The sequence below is a fragment of the Mchenga conophoros genome, linkage group LG1, assembly GCF_057382185.1.
Source record: "Mchenga conophoros isolate Kocher_MC1m ecotype Shallow Benthic linkage group LG1, M_conophoros_male_GT1.1, whole genome shotgun sequence".
NCBI classification, from domain to species: Eukaryota; Metazoa; Chordata; class Actinopteri; order Cichliformes; family Cichlidae; genus Mchenga; species Mchenga conophoros.
This window is the reverse complement of record NC_140526.1, coordinates 40,741,266-40,759,550: the sequence shown is the minus strand read 5'-3', so window position 1 is coordinate 40,759,550 and position 18,285 is coordinate 40,741,266. Positions and strand designations below refer to the sequence as shown.

Here is an 18,285-nt window from a genome sequence, read left to right as displayed (position 1 = left end):
AGTTCTTAATCTCCTTCATCTGTGCTTTCTGTCTTTTTAAGACTGCTTTATAAGTGGGCACGGTTGTGGTCTGCAGTACCAAGTGGAGGTAGCGGGTAGTGGGACTAACTTGTACAGTGAGGCAACGTTTTGTCTAGTAGGACTGTCTGGTAGGACAGGAGACATCCATACATACATTTGTCCAACAATGGCCTTGTAGTACCATATCACCCTATTAGAGCACTTCGCTCTCGCTCTGCAGGCCTACTTGTTGTTCCTAGAGTATTTAAAAGTAGAATGGGAGGCAGAGCCTTCAGTTTTCAGGCCCCTCTTCTGTGGAACCAGCTTCCAGTTTGGATTCAGGAGACAGACACTATCTCTACTTTTAAGATTAGGCTTCAAACTTTCCTTTTTGCTAAAGCATATAGTTAGGGCTGGACCAGGTGACCCTGAATCCTCCCTTAGTTATGCTGCAATAGATGTAGGCTGCCGGGGATTCCCATGATGCATTGAGTTTTTCCTTTCCAGTCCCCTTTCTCACTCACTATGTGTTAACAGACCTCTCTGCATTGAATCATATCTGTTATTAACCTCTGTCTCTCTTCCACAGCATGTCTTTATCCTGTCTTCCTTCTCTCACCCCAACTGGTCGCTGCAAATGGCCCCGCCCCTCCCTGAGCCTGGTTCTGCTGGAGTTTTCTTCCTGTTAAAAGGGAGTTTTTCCTTCCCACTGTCACCAAAGTGCTTGCTCATAGGGGGTCATATGATTGTTGGGCTTTTCTCTGTCTGTATTATAATAGGGTCTACCTTACAATGTAAAGTGGCTTGAAGAAAATGTTGTTGTGATTTGATGCTGTATACATAAAATAAAATAAAACTGAATACTGATAGAAGTTAAATAGTCTTTAAGCGAGACGTGATTAAAATCATCTAGAATGAAGTTAGGTGCCTCTGGTGAAAGTGATTGCCGTTTATTCACTACATCACTGCTGTTATAAAAAGCTGTGGGAACAGGTAAAATGGACAAACTGATACTGATAAAAGTTCAACATCTGCTGTGCAGATTAGTTCCATGACAGTCACAGAGTTACAGTTTCATTCAGTAAAATAAAGACATACGTCGCCTCCTTGAGTTTTCTGGGTCACCTCGGCCTTTCGATCTAGACAAAAGGGTAATCTGAATCCCTCAAGAAAAAGGTCTGAAATCCTGTTTGGCCCCACTAAGCAATGTCTCTATAAAGGCTAAAATGCCACAATCTCTAAAATCCTTTTAGAATCAATGTTTCCCTGGAGCACACTCAGTTTGCTCCTCAGAACGTTGGCCATGATAACCAAGAGCAGGGGAAGCCGGGTGTTTTCTCAGGAGCAACTTTACGCCAGCGTGTTTATCCTGCTTCCTCCTCCTGCGTGACTCACTAGGGATAATTTTGTGTGGAAGAAGAGGCATATGACATGTGAAATGCTCATTTATATGTGAGTGTGCACAGAGCCTGGACCAAAAAGCCTAGTTTAACAGATATAGCTGATAACCACCACTGTGATACTTACTGTCTCGACTGGGCTTGCCAAGTCAATTAATGCAAAGAAAGCCTCGCTGTGTTGAGCTTCTTTCATAGTATACCCTTGTGCCCTAATCTCACAGTGTGTTGCGTCACTGAGAGCTGCTGAGCTATGTAGGGTTGTGCCTGGTACTAGCAGAGGCTGGGAAAAAGGAGGAGGGGGTAGAAAAGGAGAGGCAGGAGGAGAGTCTGCTTGTCGTGTCTTAGTTTTATTCATTTATTACGTTTCAGAATAAAACCAAAGGCTGACTGTGTTTCAGCTTTTTTGTCAGCTCTTTGTATAATTAAGACTCCATTGCTGAAGAAATAGCATGTTCAAGTGCATTTAAAGTTTGCTGAACAACATTTAGACTGTCTGTGAAATACTGGGGAGAGTCTGATCAGATCGGACCAAAATTTAACTGTTTGGATGCCACAATACAGATCCTGTTTGGACGTCAAAAGCCACTGCGTATCACCCCCAAAACACGATACCAGCAGTGACGTTTGAAGGTGGAACTATGCTGTAGGGCTGTTTATTGGCATATGGCACTGGCAGTCCTCTAAAAATCGAAGGAAGGATGAATGGAAAAATGTACCCAGACATTCTTGATAAAAATTGACTGCCATCTACCAGGATGATGAAGATGAAATAAGGGTGGATCTTTCAGCAATGCAATGATCCAAAGCACACAGCCAAAGAAACTGTCAACTGGTTTCAGAGAAAGAAAATAAAGCTGCTAGAATGGCCCAGCCAATCACCTGACATGAATCCAATTGAAAAACTCACAGTTCACAGAAGGTGCCTTCAGGATGTGAAGGTTGTTTGTGTGGAAGAATGGGCCACAATCACACCTGAGCAATGCATGCAACTAGTTTCTCCGTACGGGAGTCTTGAAGCTGTCGTCACCAACAAAGGCTTCTGTACAAAGTAATAAATACATTTCAGTAACAGTGTTCAATATTGTTCCTTGTGCCATTTCTCATAATGACACATAATTTATGGACATCTATTGTTTGATTTCTTTGCATGTGTGGATTGGATGGGTTCTTACCAGCAACCGGTGAGAGTTTCATCTCAGTAGCGCCTTTCCAAATATATTGAATGCCAGAGTTACTTGAGTGGCTCATAAAAAATGTCTATGCTTTTGACTTTCACTTTTAGATCGCCCAACCCCGCTAACAATTTGTCCTTAAAAGATCCAAAGTTTGAAATCAGACCATAGAAGATCGGCTTAATTGTGTGTGTGTGTGTGTGTGTGTGTGTGTGTGTGTGTGTGTGTGTGTGGTTAGACAGTCACTTCAATCTGACTTTGCTACAGGAAGTCACCAAAATTTTTCTCACTGGATAGTCTCTTCCCACTGCCATCACTGCAGGTACCACCCTTTCCAAGCTGGAACAAACACTGGTGTAACCGATTTACAGTAACAGGAAAGTGGGTCGCCCACAGGGCTCCACTGCCAGGGGAAGCATTGAGCAAGTTTTCCATATCTCACCCAGATTTCCATAGATTTATTGGACAGTAAATGCCACTACTCTGTGGAGTGAGGGCTGATTGATGGTCCATTCAGGTTGGTTTGTTTTTTTCCCCCACAGATATGAGCCACCACACAGAAGTAATTTGCAGTTTGGTACGGCAATCCAGTAAGTTACACCTGCAAATAGAGAGAAAATTGGCCATGACGATTTGCACCTGCTCTACCAGGTGTAACAATTGAGTTTAACATCCAGGCATCCATGAAAACGGAATTTATGACATTTAACGGAGTTAGAAGTTAGCAGGGAGTTAGCTCGTTAGCTTCTATCTAAATACAATATAGCATGTCCTGACTGCGGGGTTTTGGAAACAAATTAAAACGTACAGCTCTGTTATCACTTCCAACATAAATGAAGACAGAAAACTAAACAGCAGTGACGTTTGTAGGGTTACTGAAGTTTGGCTAGCTGGTATATAATGATGTGCTACGTGACCGCTAGCGACACAGCTATGTTAGCATAATATAAACAAGCTAACTTTTTTCCACTGGATAAAAGTTAACGTGAGTGTTCTCGGTGGTCAAGAACAAATGTAATCGCATGGCAGGATGCTGTAAAAGGACCAAACTTCAGTCAGGAGAACAACTGAGATAATCCATCCACAATACGAGGTTAGTCATTCATATACTGCTGCATGGGCTGGGCTGTAGTTACATCCTAAGGTTTTAAAAACTGAGCTTAAATAAATGATTAGCGGTAATAAAAGCCGAGGGAGGTCAACAGTGATCACTGACTGTTTTAGGAGCTTTTTGAGATCAAATAGAAGAAAATACAAAACATTAAACATGTTAACAACACATAGTTAACACATAGCCATATTAAACGCAGACTACTTTAGGCCCGGAAGTAGGATTCGTCACGTCATCACTTAACGACCAGATAACGAAGGGAGTGGACTGGACACCACGTGGTCAGACACTCCTCCTCCGTGATATATGTGGCCTTACGCTCTCTGACAGCTTTCAGCTGATGTACACAATGGCCTCCTTACCTGCTGGGACAAAATGGCCCGCAGCCTCTGGCACTGCTCCATCCACTGGACCAGATCTGGCTTCACATTTTGGGTGAGCTCAGTCAAGGGACTGGATAACTCTGCAAACCCAGGCACAAACCAACAGTAGTACCGAGCCAGCCCCAAGAACCTTTTTTGGTCTTGGGACGCGGGCAGGATGCGATGGCTGTTGTTTTCTCCATCTGAGTGCATCCACTCTGTCACACCTGCAACTGTTGCAGAATGCTGCGGCACAGCTTTTAACTGGTAAAAAGATAATTTGAGCATATTACTCCAGTTCTGGCCTCCTTACATTGGCTTCCAATTGAATTTAGAATCTATTTTAAAATCCTTTCACTGGTTATAAAATCCTTAAATGGTCTGGCACCTCATTGTCCCCCCTCATTCACTCCGGTCAGCTGAGCTGTTGCTCTCAGTCAGTAGATCACGGCTGAAACTTAGAGGAGACTCTACTGTTGCCCCAAAGCTTTGGAATGATCTTCCTCTTCACATTAGGCAATCTGCATCAGTGCTGGTTTCTAAATCCAGATTAAAAACTCATTTTTATTCACTGGCCTTTGACTCAGTGGGTAACTGACAGTTATTTTATTGCTGTTTAATTATTGTAGTTATTATTCTTTTTGTTTTTTTGTACATTTTATGTTTCTGCTGTAAATGTTGGAATGCTACTACGCAAGTAACCCCGGCGGAAGGGGCTACATGAATAGGATGAGGGACCTATGGATTCTTCGATACCCAACATCCACAATGACGGCGAAACAACTAGTAGCTCAGTGTTCCAACATTCGAAAGAAGGGACTGCTCTCACAGCTAGAGATTGACGAGGTACAACACAAATGCTACGGCAAGGAGGAGTCAGGACGCCAGGTCAGGGGGGCGATATCATCACCCCCACCCGAGATTGGGTACATAGCCCCAAGTGCGATAGGAGAAGGATCGTTGAGTGCGAGAGGAACTGACCTGAAAAATAGGATCATGGCCAAGCTTGAAACCTGGATCCCCCGTAGCCGGTTACCAAGATTACGTGAAGTACCCTCAGAAGGTCTGCTAGATGATGTTAATGCAGCACTACGGGCAATACCTACAACCACGATTACCGACACTAACAAGCTGATCTACAATACGGCAGCAGTGATCAGTGAGATGCTTGGCTACAAGTTGAACAGCGACAAGGGGCAGTACCCTCCATGGAGAAGGAGGCTAGAGGGCAAGATCAAAGTAGCACGGAGGGAGGTTAGCCAACTAACCTCCCTCCGTGAGTTGTATGGAAGCCCCAAACGCAATTTCATTGTTCTTGACAATGACAATAAATAAATAAATACTAAATACTAAGACAAATAAGGTGCCTAAGAAATACAGCAAGCTGTCCATACCTGAGGCCTTGGAAACTGCCAAGCAAAGACTCACAGCCTTGGCCAGCCGCTTGAGGAGGTACACCAGAGAGATAGAAGGCAGGAGAATAAACCAGCTGTTCTCCACAGAACCAGCAAAGGTGTACTCTCAGTGGCAAGGGAACAATAAGAGAACAGCACCACCAAGGCTGGAGACGGAGCAATACTGGAAGAGCATATGGGAGAAGGATGCAACCCATAACGGCAATGCTCAGTGGCTAGAGGATCTGAGGGCAGACCACAGCGACCTCCCTGAACAGGGTCCAGTAACCATCACAGTGGCAGATATCCAAGAAAGGGTCTCCAGTATGAAGAGTTGGACAGCACCAGGGCCCGACATGGTTCACGCCTACTGGCTGAAGAAGCTGACTGCACTCCACGAGCGTCTGGCAGCACAAATGAACCAGCTGCTAGTTAACGAGAGACACCCGGAATGGCTAACTGAAGGCCGGACGGTCCTGATCCCCAAGGACCCCAAGAAGGGACCGGTCCCCTCCAACTACCGACCAATAACCTGCCTCAGTACTACATGGAAGCTCCTGTCAGGCATCATATCGGCTAAGATGAACAGGCACATGGGTCAATACATGAGCGGGACACAGAAAGGAATTGGCAAGAATACCAGAGGCGCAAAACACCAGCTACTGGTAGACAGAACAATCAGCCGAGACTGCAAGACCAGACTGACCAACCTGTGCACTGCCTAGATTGATTACAAGAAGGCCTATGACTCAATGCCCCACAGCTGGATACTGGAATGCCTAGAATTGTACAAGATCAATGGGACGCTAAGAGCCTTCATCAGGAACTCAATGGGGATGTGGCGTACAACACTAGAGGCCAACTCCAAGCCCATAGCACAAGTCACCATCAAGTGCGGGATCTACCAAGGAGATGCTCTGTCCCCACTGCTGTTCTGCATAGGCCTGAACCCCCTCAGTGAGATCATTAACAAGACTGGCTACGGATACCGACTACGGAACGGAGCAGTTGTCAGCCACCTCCTGTACATGGATGACATCAAGCTGTATGCCAAGAGTGAACGAGACATCGATTCACTGATCCACACTACCAGGCTATACAGCAATGACATTGGAATGTCGTTCGGACTGGAGAAGTGTAGCCGGATGGTAACAAAGAGAGGGAAGGTAGTCAGAACTGAGGGGATTAAACTACCAGAAGGCAACATTGCAGACATAGAGGACAGTTACAAGTACTTGGGGATCCCGCAGGCGAATGGGAACCATGAAGAGGCCGCTAGAAAAGCTGCAACCACCAAGTACCTGCAGAGGGTCAGGCAAGTCCTGAGGAGTCAGCTGAACGGTAAGAACAAGATCCGGGCCATCAACACGTACGCCCTACCCGTGATCAGGTACCCTGCTGGGGTAATAGGCTGGCCAAAGGAGGAGATAGAAGCCACTGACATAAAGACAAGAAAGCTCCTTACCATGCATGGAGGGTTTCACCCCAAGTCCAGCACCCTGAGGCTGTACGCTAAGCGGAAGGAAGGGGGCCGGGGACTGGTGAGTGTCAGCACCACAGTCCAGGATGAGACAACGAACATCCAAGAATACATTGGGAAGATGGCCCCAACTGACCGAGTGCTCAGTGAATACCTCAGGCAGCAGAAACCCAAGAAAGAGGAGGGAGACGAGGAACCATCATGGAAGGACAGGCCCCTGCACGGTATGTACCACCGGCAGATAGAGGAGGTGGCTGATATCCAGAAATCCTACCAGTGGCTGGACAAAGCTGGACTGAAAGACAGTACAGAGGCACTAATCATGGCAGCACAAGAACAAGCTCTGAGCACAAGATCCATAGAGGCTGGGGTCTATCACACCAGGCAAGACCCCAGGTGCAGGCTGTGTAAAGATGCCCCTGAGACAATCCAGCACATAACAGCAGGGTGCAAGATGCTAGCAGGCAAGGCATACATGGAACGCCATAACCAAGTGGCCGGCATAGTGTACAGGAACATCTGTGCCGAGTATAACCTGGAAGTCCCGAGGTCAAAATGGGAGATGCCCCCAAGGGTGGTGGAGAATGACCGAGCTAAGATCCTGTGGGACTTCCAGATACAGACGGACAAAATGGTGGTGGCTAACCAACCGGACATAGTGGTGGTAGACAAACAGAAGCAGACGGCCGTAGTGATCGATGTAGCGGTTCCGAATGACAGCAATATCAGGAAGAAGGAACACGAGAAGCTGGAGAAATACCAAGGGCTCAGAGAAGAGCTCGAGAGGATGTGGAGGGTGAAGGTAACGGTGGTCCCCGTGGTAATCGGAGCACTAGGTGCGGTGACTCCCAAGCTAGGCGAGTGGCTCCAGCAGATCCCGGGAATAACATCGGAGATCTCTGTCCAGAAGAGCGCAGTCCTGGGAACAGCTAAGATACTGCGCAGGACCCTCAAGCTCCCAGGCCTCTGGTAGAGGACCTGAGCTTGATATATATCATCCACAACACTACATACTAACTACACAAGACAACACATTAAGTACACACTCCAAACACGCTAAACGTCACAAATCTCTCACATCTCAAAACTCTCTCTCTCTCTCCGTCACTCCTAAAACTTCCCCCTCTTCCTAAACAACCAAATGTCATGGTGCCATATCATTTTTTGATTGGTTGACATTTTTCCACCAACACGAAAGGGCTGATTTTTGTTTGTTTTTTTATTTTTTTGGTCATATGCAGAGAGTGCTCGCTGCGCTGTCCTTAGACGTTAAACATGACGAAACTATTGAGAAAAAAACGCGTATATATCGTTTATCATGACTCTGGTTTTACCTCAGCCAAACAGCAGCATTCATGCGATTGTTTTGCCGCCTTATCTCGTGTTGTGCCAAAAAGTTATCGCCCAGATTACTTACAGCTACTTCCGTGCAACTGATATAAGATGCAGTAAGCTGAAGACAGCTTCAGCCGCCTGTTTGTTGAAAAATAGTAACACGACCGCACCGCATTTTCTTGTTAGTAACGGTAACGGCGTTGTAACGATAGGAATAGTAATTATTTAGATTACTCGTTACTGAAAAAGGTAACGTCGTTACTTGTGCAGAGCATTATTAAATCTGCCCTGTGGGCTCCGTTATTATTGAGGTCATACTCAAATAAGTATTTAGATTTTGTTTTAGAGCTCACATGGGAACCGCAATACAAAAGCAGACTGGGAATCAATATTTTTTTTTAAGTTACCTGATGGGTTTGCAGTGTTTCCGATATTATAGTCAAACTTTAGAAATGTGTTCATAATGAAGACGTGCAGTCATCTACTTCAAATCACCTTCATGTAGTTTGTTATTTGTTCTTCTCTCAGTTCTGTACTATACAATGTTGAAATGTCAAAATGCTTCAGTTAATGGGAAAGTTGATCAATTGCAACACTGATAACAAGTCCACACAGTCTGTTTTACTTTAATGTCTAACTGTTGTGTTAGGTATATTTTGTATAACTCCCTACAGCTAGATTTAGGATGACTGGGAAAGTACTAACTCTTGTCTCACTCTTTTTGTTTTGTTTAATTAATGGGGCTTAGAAAGATCGAAAGATCGAGCTTGAAGGATAAACCGCCCGCAGGGGCGTGCTGGGTGTTTTTTTTTTTTATATATACATACATACACATTGGGTGAATGTGCAGTAGTAGCAGCAAGCAGGTGAATTCTGTACATTAATATGAATAGACATCTGACTGCCAGTGCAGTCTCCCCATGCTCACAGATTGAGGTCGTACTGGTTTTGCTGCTGTAATCTTTTAGATTTGAGCCCCTCGTCCTGATCTGATCATCATGATCCACAGTGGTCTCTAATTCTTACAGCATCTGTCGCCACTTCTTTACATCAAGATTATCCCTGATCTAAAGCTGTTACAATTAAACTGCATCCTGTAATAATCTCTGCTTCTGTGGCTGTTAATGTAAATTTCTATTATGACTCTTCATTTGTCTCATGTTCACAGATAAATGACCATGGGGAAAGGCTGCATGACAGCGAGCAAGTACTTCTTGTTCTTCTTCAACCTCATCTTCTTTGTAAGTATTTTAAATTTACTAGTGACTCATAAAAGTGTTCTGTTGCAGAAAAATGCACCTTTAGGATGGTGTTAGAGCAGCTGTATGTTTGTGATTGAGTTTATTACTCCATTCAGTTCACGTCAGTTTGATTTAATATTGCACCAAATCACAACAGGAGTCGCCTCAAGGCGCTTAATATGGTGAGATAAAAACCTGACAATAACAAAGTACATTTGATAACACATAAGTAAGCATGGGGAAACTGTCCAGCTTGTATTGTAGAATATCATGCTTTGGCCTAAGATCTACTTTTTAGAAGAATTTTATAAATCTTAGATTTTGTCAAATGGTGCTAAATAGAATAGAATAGAATAGAATAGAGTTTATTTTGAACATGTAAATATAACTAAAATGACAAAAGATTAAACCACTGACAAGTGGTTAGGGACAGATCATCTTCTTACAATGATTTGTAAGCATACTCCCTCATTTGGTCTTCATAATCCTGGTGGATGGCAGCCGATTGTTATCAAGAATGTCTTGGTACATTTTGCCATTCATCCTTCCTTCAACTTTATGAAGACTGCCAGTGCAGTGTCAATGTCAGTTACATTGATTTGTAAGAAGATAATGCAATGTTATGTTGGGATACCAAGGGCCCAGGCATTTAAGGCATTCCTGTCCAGGGTGTACTCTGCTCTGTGACAGCTGAAATAGACTTTCCAACCCCTTAAATTGGATAAGCAGAAGAAAAAGGATGGATATATAAATATGGTTTAAAGTAGCGCTTATTTTGCTCTGACAGTGTAAGGCAGTTTAAGGCACTAACATTAACAGTCCACCAAAGTGACCAATCTTCCTTTGGGCTCTGCCCTCCAAACAGTGAAAAGTTAAGTTAGTTTATGCAAGCAGGATTCAGCTTTGAGCACATTAAGCAACCTGTCTGCGCGAAACTGTAGCAGTGAGTGCAACGCAGACACTCTCATATGCATGATGGCTTTTTTGTGCAAGTGGCTGTGAGTTCTATGCATGCATGTTATAAAAATTAACATGTAAGGAATTTAATTGTGCTTGCAATAGTTTGGGGGTGGTTTTCGCGCACTGAACTTTTGGCATACACTACTGGTCAAAAGTTTTAGAACACCCCAATTTGTCCATTTATTTATTGCAATTCAAGTCGTTCATGTCCAATGAATAGCTCGAAATGATACAAAGGTAAGTGGGTGAACTGCCAGACCTTTTTTTTAAAAAAAAAGGTAAGGTTACCCAGAACTGAAAAGTAATCTACATGTTAGAATTATACAAAAAGGCTTTTCAAAATGGGTTAACAATTTAAAGCTGTTCTGCAGCAATGGAGGTTCATCAAGCCTTGAGAGCTGGTGCTACTAATTCCTACAGCTGTTTCAACTGTTTTAGATTACTTACAACCCCCTCTGTGTGCATATTAGCAGTGTTGGAACTCACTGTAAAAATCAGCTGAACAGTCTTGTACTGCAGAAAGTAGTGCGTTGCTGCAAAAATGGTGAGAGGGCCATTATCAATGGAGACAGACCATCATAGCAAAAAGTCAAGGTGTCATTGAGTACAGTTTCATTCACCACTCAGAAACAAACTCTGACAGGAAGAGGTCCGGCAGATCTAAAGCCACAACTGAATCAGAGGACAAGTTTCTGAGAGTTAACAGGTTGTGTGATATGCGTAAGCAAGTCTCAGTTTCAACTATGAAGACAAGACTTTGAGCTGCAGGTTTGACAGGACGAGTTGCATTGGATTTCTATTGTGGAAAGAATGCCACAGGTGTGTTCAGCTGTTATATCTGCCAAAGGTGGCTACTTTGATGAGTCAAAGATTTAGAATACGTTTTGGGCTATAAGTCGATTACATGATTCCCTTTTTTAACTCCAATGGCTTATTTGTACTATGCTTTCTTTTCAGAGTGCAATGTGATGTTAAACTGCATAATTTTCAATAAAAAATTTGAGAAAGTGGGATGTAAATGTAAATGTAATTCCAAACAAACATAGACAAACATGTTGTTGGCTTGTTGGCTAATATTTAGGAATATTCAATACAGCAACTTTTAGTCAAAATAAAGGTAAAATGTCAAGAAATTAATCAACTCAGGACAATTTGCGCTGTTGCATTAAAACTCTTAATAGAGTGGGTTTTCATTGTACCTGCATTTCACCCTCTGCATTTGCAGCTTCCACTGTGTTCCTATTTGTTCTGACAGATACTTCTGAAAACACATAATTTCATGCTTCTCATTAGTGAGTTTTTAGAACCCATTTTGATCAAAGTGTTTTTTTAAATACATGAAAATCATGGAAAGGAAGTGGTGCTTGTAACTATCAAATTTCTTGTGACATCCTTTCATTCTGATAGTTCTCATGCAGTTCTCATATGTATCCTCCAGCTGTTTGGGGCCGTCATCGTTGGCTTTGGATTTTGGATTCTCCTGGACAATCAGACTTTCATCGTTGCCCTGAGTAAGTGCTTGATCAGGTTTGAGGTCATCTGTACTTCTCTGTGTGTTTGAACCAGTGGTGGGAAGTAACGAGGTACAAATACTTTGTTACTGTACTTGAATGAATTTTTAGGTATCTGTACTTGAGTGTTTATTTAAATTGATGGTTTTCAGGGTTTTTATTGTTGACTTGGTTTCCCTGAGTCTTTTCCCATGTTGTAGTTGTGTGTCTTATTTTGAAAGAAGTATTTACACGTTACCATAGCAGCCAGAGAGCATTAAGGGGCAGATAGGAGGATCTAACTCTTCATATTGTTGGCGCATTTCAGGCGGACGCTGCTAATAAAGTTACACAATTACACAGTGAATTCGTGTCTATTAATATATTTAAAAAATACAACAGTTTTTGTCTTGTTGGTATCATTTTATTTTGTTGTATGTATCCGCGACACCTTAAAGGCCGATCCGTTAAACCGGTGACGTTAAACCGGTCCGTGGACCCAAAAAGGCTGGGGGCCGCTTATCTAGAGCATGTATACTTGGGAGTCAAAGTGGGCTGAAAGGTACGGTGGCTGGGAAGTGCAAATCGCAACAAATTAAAAAACCACAACAAATTACAAAAACCCACAACAAATTACAAAAACTACAACAAATTAAAAAACCCCACAACAAATTAAAAAACCCCACAACAAATTAAAAAACCCCACAACAAATTAAAAAACCCGCAACAAATTACAAAAACCGCAACAAATTACAAAAACCCGCAACAAATTACAAAAACTACAACAAATTAAAAAACCCCACAACAAATTAAAAAACCCCACAACAAATTAAAAAACCCCACAACAAATTAAAAAACCCCACAACAAATAAAAAAAAACCCGCAACAAATTACAAAAACCCGCAACAAATTACAAAAACCGCAACAAATTACAAAAACCCGCAATAAATTACAAAAACCCGCAACAAATTACAAAAACCCACAACAAATTAAAAATAAGGATAATTATTAGGCCATATATAAATAACAAAATAACTTAAAGCAAAATTGGAGAACGCAAAGTCTGAAACAAGTCTTTATATTAAGGGCCATCAGTCAAACATTACTGTTTGGTCTGGGTCTGAACAGAGCGTGTTGTGTGTGACGTCTGCTTTTGCGCATGCAGGCCACTTTGAGGGTTCACAAAGGAGCGCTTTTGCTGTCACATTTTATTTGTAGTGTGAACAAGCAGACACAAAATCAGATTTAAATATAAAAATCTGAATTGAGCATTAAGACCTGCAGTGTGAACGTAGCCATAGTGAGTTCAGTGCACTGATGTGACATTGTCCTGAAGGATTTAGTTATTCTCAATGGTTAAAGAAATTGCAATTATTTCTTCATATTTATTATAAATAATACTAATTATATATCTTGCTTCCATGTTTGTGTCCTGTGTCTCATTTTTTACTATAATACATTGATTAATATCAGCTCGTCTCACAGCTGCTATCCAGACTAGACGCCTTCTTTTGGTAACATCCGATACAAGAGCTGCCTCATGTTGCTTCCAGATGGGGAAAGAATGAAAAGATAAACCATTTTCAACCTTATTCCCTTGCCGGTCGTGCGATCTAACTTTACAACCGACCGCACAGCAAGTACGAACCATAGCTGGTGTTATCCGTGTACTTTCGCTCCTCTTTCGCTAGCGCTTTGTTTGGCCCAGAAATATGGCACCACAACCAAAAACCATGGCCACGCCCCCTCTCGTGACATCACGCTCCAAAAGCCCTATTAGGCTAATCGTTGCGTCACTTCCGGTATTTCAGACAATCCCTTTCCGTCAAGGATTTTTAATTTGTTGCGGGGTTTTAATTTGTTGCGGGTTTTTAATTTGTTGCGGGTTTTTAATTTGTTGTGGGTTTTTGTAATTTGTTGCGATTTGCACTTCCCAGCCACTGTAGAAAGGAGTGCAGGTGTCCGTATGTTGTGGTTGCGGTACTTCAAATCTAGCTAGCATTACATGGAGAAAACATGAAGGGAGTTACATTTTTTAAGTGTCAGGTAATTTGAAATTCAAGCTTAACAAACATAAATAAACATACCAACTGTTGTGTGCAGTTTGACGCGTGTGTTGCTGAAAATAGTTGTTTGTATGAGATAAAGATGTTAGCTTGTCGTACTGTGGTTAATTTATTGTAAAGCACTGTGCTGGACTGGTGCACAGTGGCTGTGGTGTCCATGGTCAGTGTTGGTTTAAATCAACTGTAATATGCTAATATTCATTTACGTTTTGCATTTAAGTTCTCATGCAGTTCTCATATGTATCCTCCAGCTGTTTGGGGCCATTATGGTTAGATTAATTTGCTGAATCCACATTTGTACCAACAGTTTAGTAACAACACAATATACAGTGTGGAGTCAGTTTAGAAAATGGGAATCGGCCAAGACATTTTGAGTTGTGATTCTTTTCCTTATGCGGAGACACTACACAGATCTAAGGGTTCCCCACCTGCTGAATCCCTACATAACAGATTCAAACTGAGTGCATTCAATTGAATTAGAATTTATATTTAAATATTTGGATTATTATGTACTAATATTATTTTATTATATTAATATAGCACAGGGATCAGTTTCCTTTGTACAGAATTAGAAATGTCCTTCAAGGAGCTACTTTTTACTTTCCTACTTAGAGTACATTTCAGAGCCTTTACTTTTTCACTTTTACTTGAGTAAAAAAGATGCTTCAGTACTTTTACTTTTATTGGAGTATTTTTTTAGACACGGGTATCTATAGTTCTAAGTAAAGAAAGTCTGTACTTTTTCCTCCTCTGGTTTTAACTTTACTTAAGTCACTTTCCTGCTCTTATTGAATAGGAGTATAAAAATACAACCTGCTGTCTTGACCAGCGTTTGGTGTGAGTCCTACTAAAACAGAAATGCTATATTGTATTTTCTCCAGTGGATACTTCCCACTAAACCCCTTGTGGATTGCATTTAGGCCAAAAAAACAAGAAGCTATGATTAAGAGCCTAAATGTGGCCATGTTCTAGCTCCAAGTATCACTGTTTGTTTGTGTGACAGGAAGAAAAAAGAAGAAATGCAAACATTGGGAACCTCAGATTTTATGGTTTACTTATTTGAATTGTTAAAACACAAACTATGAAACTCAAAACTGTATCAATATATGATCAGACATAAGCATACCATTCTTATTTTGTCAAAGGATTTCATTTTTTTAACACTTTCTAGCGAATTCTGGATAATTCATTTTTGTTTTTTTTTTAACAATCATCAAATCCTATTTAAAATAAGGTTAAAATCTGTAAAACAAAACCAGAATCTATTTTTAGAGACAGCTTACCATGAAATCCCTTTTACAGTAATTATTTTAGTAATGAATCTATGTTTTTTACATCCAATGTATTGATACTTCTGTGACTATACATCATAGACATTAAACCGGTGCAGAGAAACTATGTTACAGCCTATGACACTGATGAGTTATAGATTTTGGTTTTAGATTGTGATTTTTGGGGGGATGGTCAAATATAATCTATAATAATTTAATCGACATGAAGTATGTGCTACAAACTGTCTGTTTCCTAAACTTCCTCAAAGTAGTAGTATGGACTATGTGTACTTTTTTATGTGGTTATTCCATTAGCAACAGGATTATCAGTAATTGATCTTAAAAAATATATTGTAAGTATGTTGAGTTAAACCAATATATCCAGCTACTTTTCTTAATTTTTTGTTTGTTTTGCTCTTTGCCTTCAAGCTGGCTGTAGTTAAACCTTTACTCAAAAAGCATCTCTAGACCCAGCAGTCTTAGCTAATTATAGGCCAATCTCCAACCTTCCTTTCATATCAAACATCCTTGAAAGAGTAGTTGTCAAACAGCTAACAGATCATCTGCAGAGGCTTATTGAAGAGTTTCAGTCAGGTTTCAGAGCTCATCACAGCACAGAAACAGCTTTAGTGAAGGTTACAAATGATCTTCTTATGGCCTCTGACAGTGGACTCATCTCTGTGCTTGTCCTGCTAGACCTCAGTGCAGCGTTCGATACTGTCGACCATAATATCCTATTAGAGCGATTAGAACATGCTGTAGGTATTACAGGTACTGCACTGCAGTGGTTTGTATCATATCTATCTAATAGACTCCAGTTTGTGCATGTAAATGGAGAGTCCTCTTCACACACTGAGGTTAATTATGGAGTTCCACAGGGTTCAGTGCTAGGACCAATTCTGTTTACATTATACATGCTTCCCTTAGGCAGCATCATTAGAAGACATAGCATACATTTTCACTGCTATGCAGATGACACCCAGCTCTATCTGTCCATGAAGCCAGATAACACACACCAATGAGTTAAACTGAATGTCTTAAAGATGTAAAGCCCTGGATGACCTGCTTCTAAATTCAGATAAAACTGAAGTTTTTGTACTCTATAGCTAGGGCAGGATTAAGTGATCCTGAATTCTCCCTTAGTTACACTGCAGTGCATCTAGGCTGCTTGGGGATTCCCCTTACTACGTGTTTACACACCTTTCTGCATTTAATTATTAGTTATTATTAATCGCTGGCTCTGTTCCACAGTGTGTCTTTGTCCCATCTTCCTTTTCCTAGCCCCAACTGGTCGCAGCAGATGGCCATCCATTCCTGAGTCTGGTTCTGCTGGATGTTTCTTCCTGTTAAAAGGAAGTTTTTCCTTCCCACTGTTGCCAAAATAGGGGTTCATGTGATTGTTGGAGTTTTCTCTGTTTTCTTTCAATTACTGTAGGGTCTTTACCTTAAGATATAAAGCACGTTGAGCCATGATTAAATGAGATAATTAAGATATAACAGTCAGTGACATTGGTTTTAAAGTTTCTCATGAAGTTTTTGTGAAGTGCTTTTTTCAACTAAGGAGCTTGGAAAGAAAAGCGTCTGGACTTCTTTAAGTTACTTGAAGACGTTTCACCTCTCATCCGAGAAGCTTCTTCAGTTCTAAGGTCAAATGGTGGAGAGTCCCAGATATAAACCTAGTGGGAGTTTCCCCCCAAGAGGGACAAAGGACCCTCTAATGAATTCAGTCAGTCAGGAAAAATCACAAAAAACAAACAACGGTTATGATTATTTTAATACTTATTAGGAAGGGTTTTTTTGCATTCCTCACAGATATTTGCTTCTGCAGGTGTTCAAGTTGGGCATGATACTACCTTACACATAACAGTTATTATTAACAATAATAGTTAATATTTTCCAAATAGAAATAAAGATTTAATACTGGTATCAAAACTTAAAACTTTGATCTGGACTGTGTGTCTGTATCAGTGCAGTACAGACCAGAGGGACATGGTCTCTAAGGAATCTCAATAACCTTGCCTTAGATCAAAAGAACACTTGATGGGACATCAAAATTCTTGAGGGATACAAAATTAAAGCCCATGAATGAATACTAAAGTGTCAAAGAGGAAAACTGGATTAACCTCCTAAGACCCGAACTCTTCCATGATATGCATTATTAATTTCTCTTTGATATTTGGGCTGATTGGGACCTGATGAATATAAAAACAAAGAATTACCAGATTTTTCTTTTTTACCTAATTTTTGCCACATATGAGGATATTCATTTAAAATTTCGATAGAAGAGTAGCAGTATAGTGTCCTCGTAAGTGGATATCAGGCCCTTGTAGAGCAAGATTTAGTATTTTGGTCTAAATAACCCAAAATGTGATGTCCACATATGTGGACGCCAGGTCCTAGGAGGTTAAATGTCAGATGTTTGAAGTCTGACTAAAACAGAAACATTTTCATGACTAAATCTTAAACCAAAGTCATATACCAAAAGTTTCAGTTTGGAAACGCATCTGTTTGTAGTTGTTCAGTAACTGAAGAGCCATTGTTGGTTATGACATAGCAGATTGTAAATCTAACATCAGAAAGATCTTTAAAACTTACAAGGTTAACCTGCAGTAATAATATGTCAAGATGGTAAAAAGAGATAAAGAGAAAGAGAAAGATGAGTTGTGTCCATGAGGGGGGAAAAGGTACAGACATGACTGAAGAGGGTTCAGTGAAGACATATAGAGACAGTGACCAAGTGTAATAGAGAAAGAATAGAACAGCGCACATCACTGAGGATGTTTGTCAGCCATGGCTGCTCAGCAGGTGCCCTCATCAGACACAGGGCTCTTTCAGCTCTGTCCAGCATCAGTATGCATCACATCAGCCTAGTGCGCTCACTCCCTTACTCATGACTCCACACTCGCAACCCACAATACATCACTGGCTGGACAAAGCTGAAAGGATAGACAGACGGCCTGATAGCACAAGTCCAGAGAGTTGAGCTCAGGAATGTGGTCATAC

At 41.3% G+C, this 18,285-nt stretch overlaps 1 protein-coding gene across 2 annotated transcripts in view; it reads left to right on the top strand.

Moving 5' to 3' along the window:
• LOC146583857 (CD82 antigen-like) overlaps window positions 1–18,285 on the top strand; it is a 44,118-nt gene that overhangs the window by 9,559 nt on the left and 16,274 nt on the right. Inside the window, exons 2-4 of one of the 2 annotated variants that reach the window (XM_085278472.1) lie at window positions 3,115–3,162; window positions 9,423–9,495; window positions 11,894–11,966. In XM_085278472.1, coding sequence (XP_085134598.1) covers window positions 9,427–9,495; window positions 11,894–11,966 — 142 coding nt within the window. In that variant the 5' untranslated portion in view covers window positions 3,115–3,162; window positions 9,423–9,426. The remainder of the gene's footprint in view (window positions 1–3,114; window positions 3,163–9,422; window positions 9,496–11,893; window positions 11,967–18,285) is intronic. The other variant, XM_085278465.1, reaches the window with a different exon arrangement.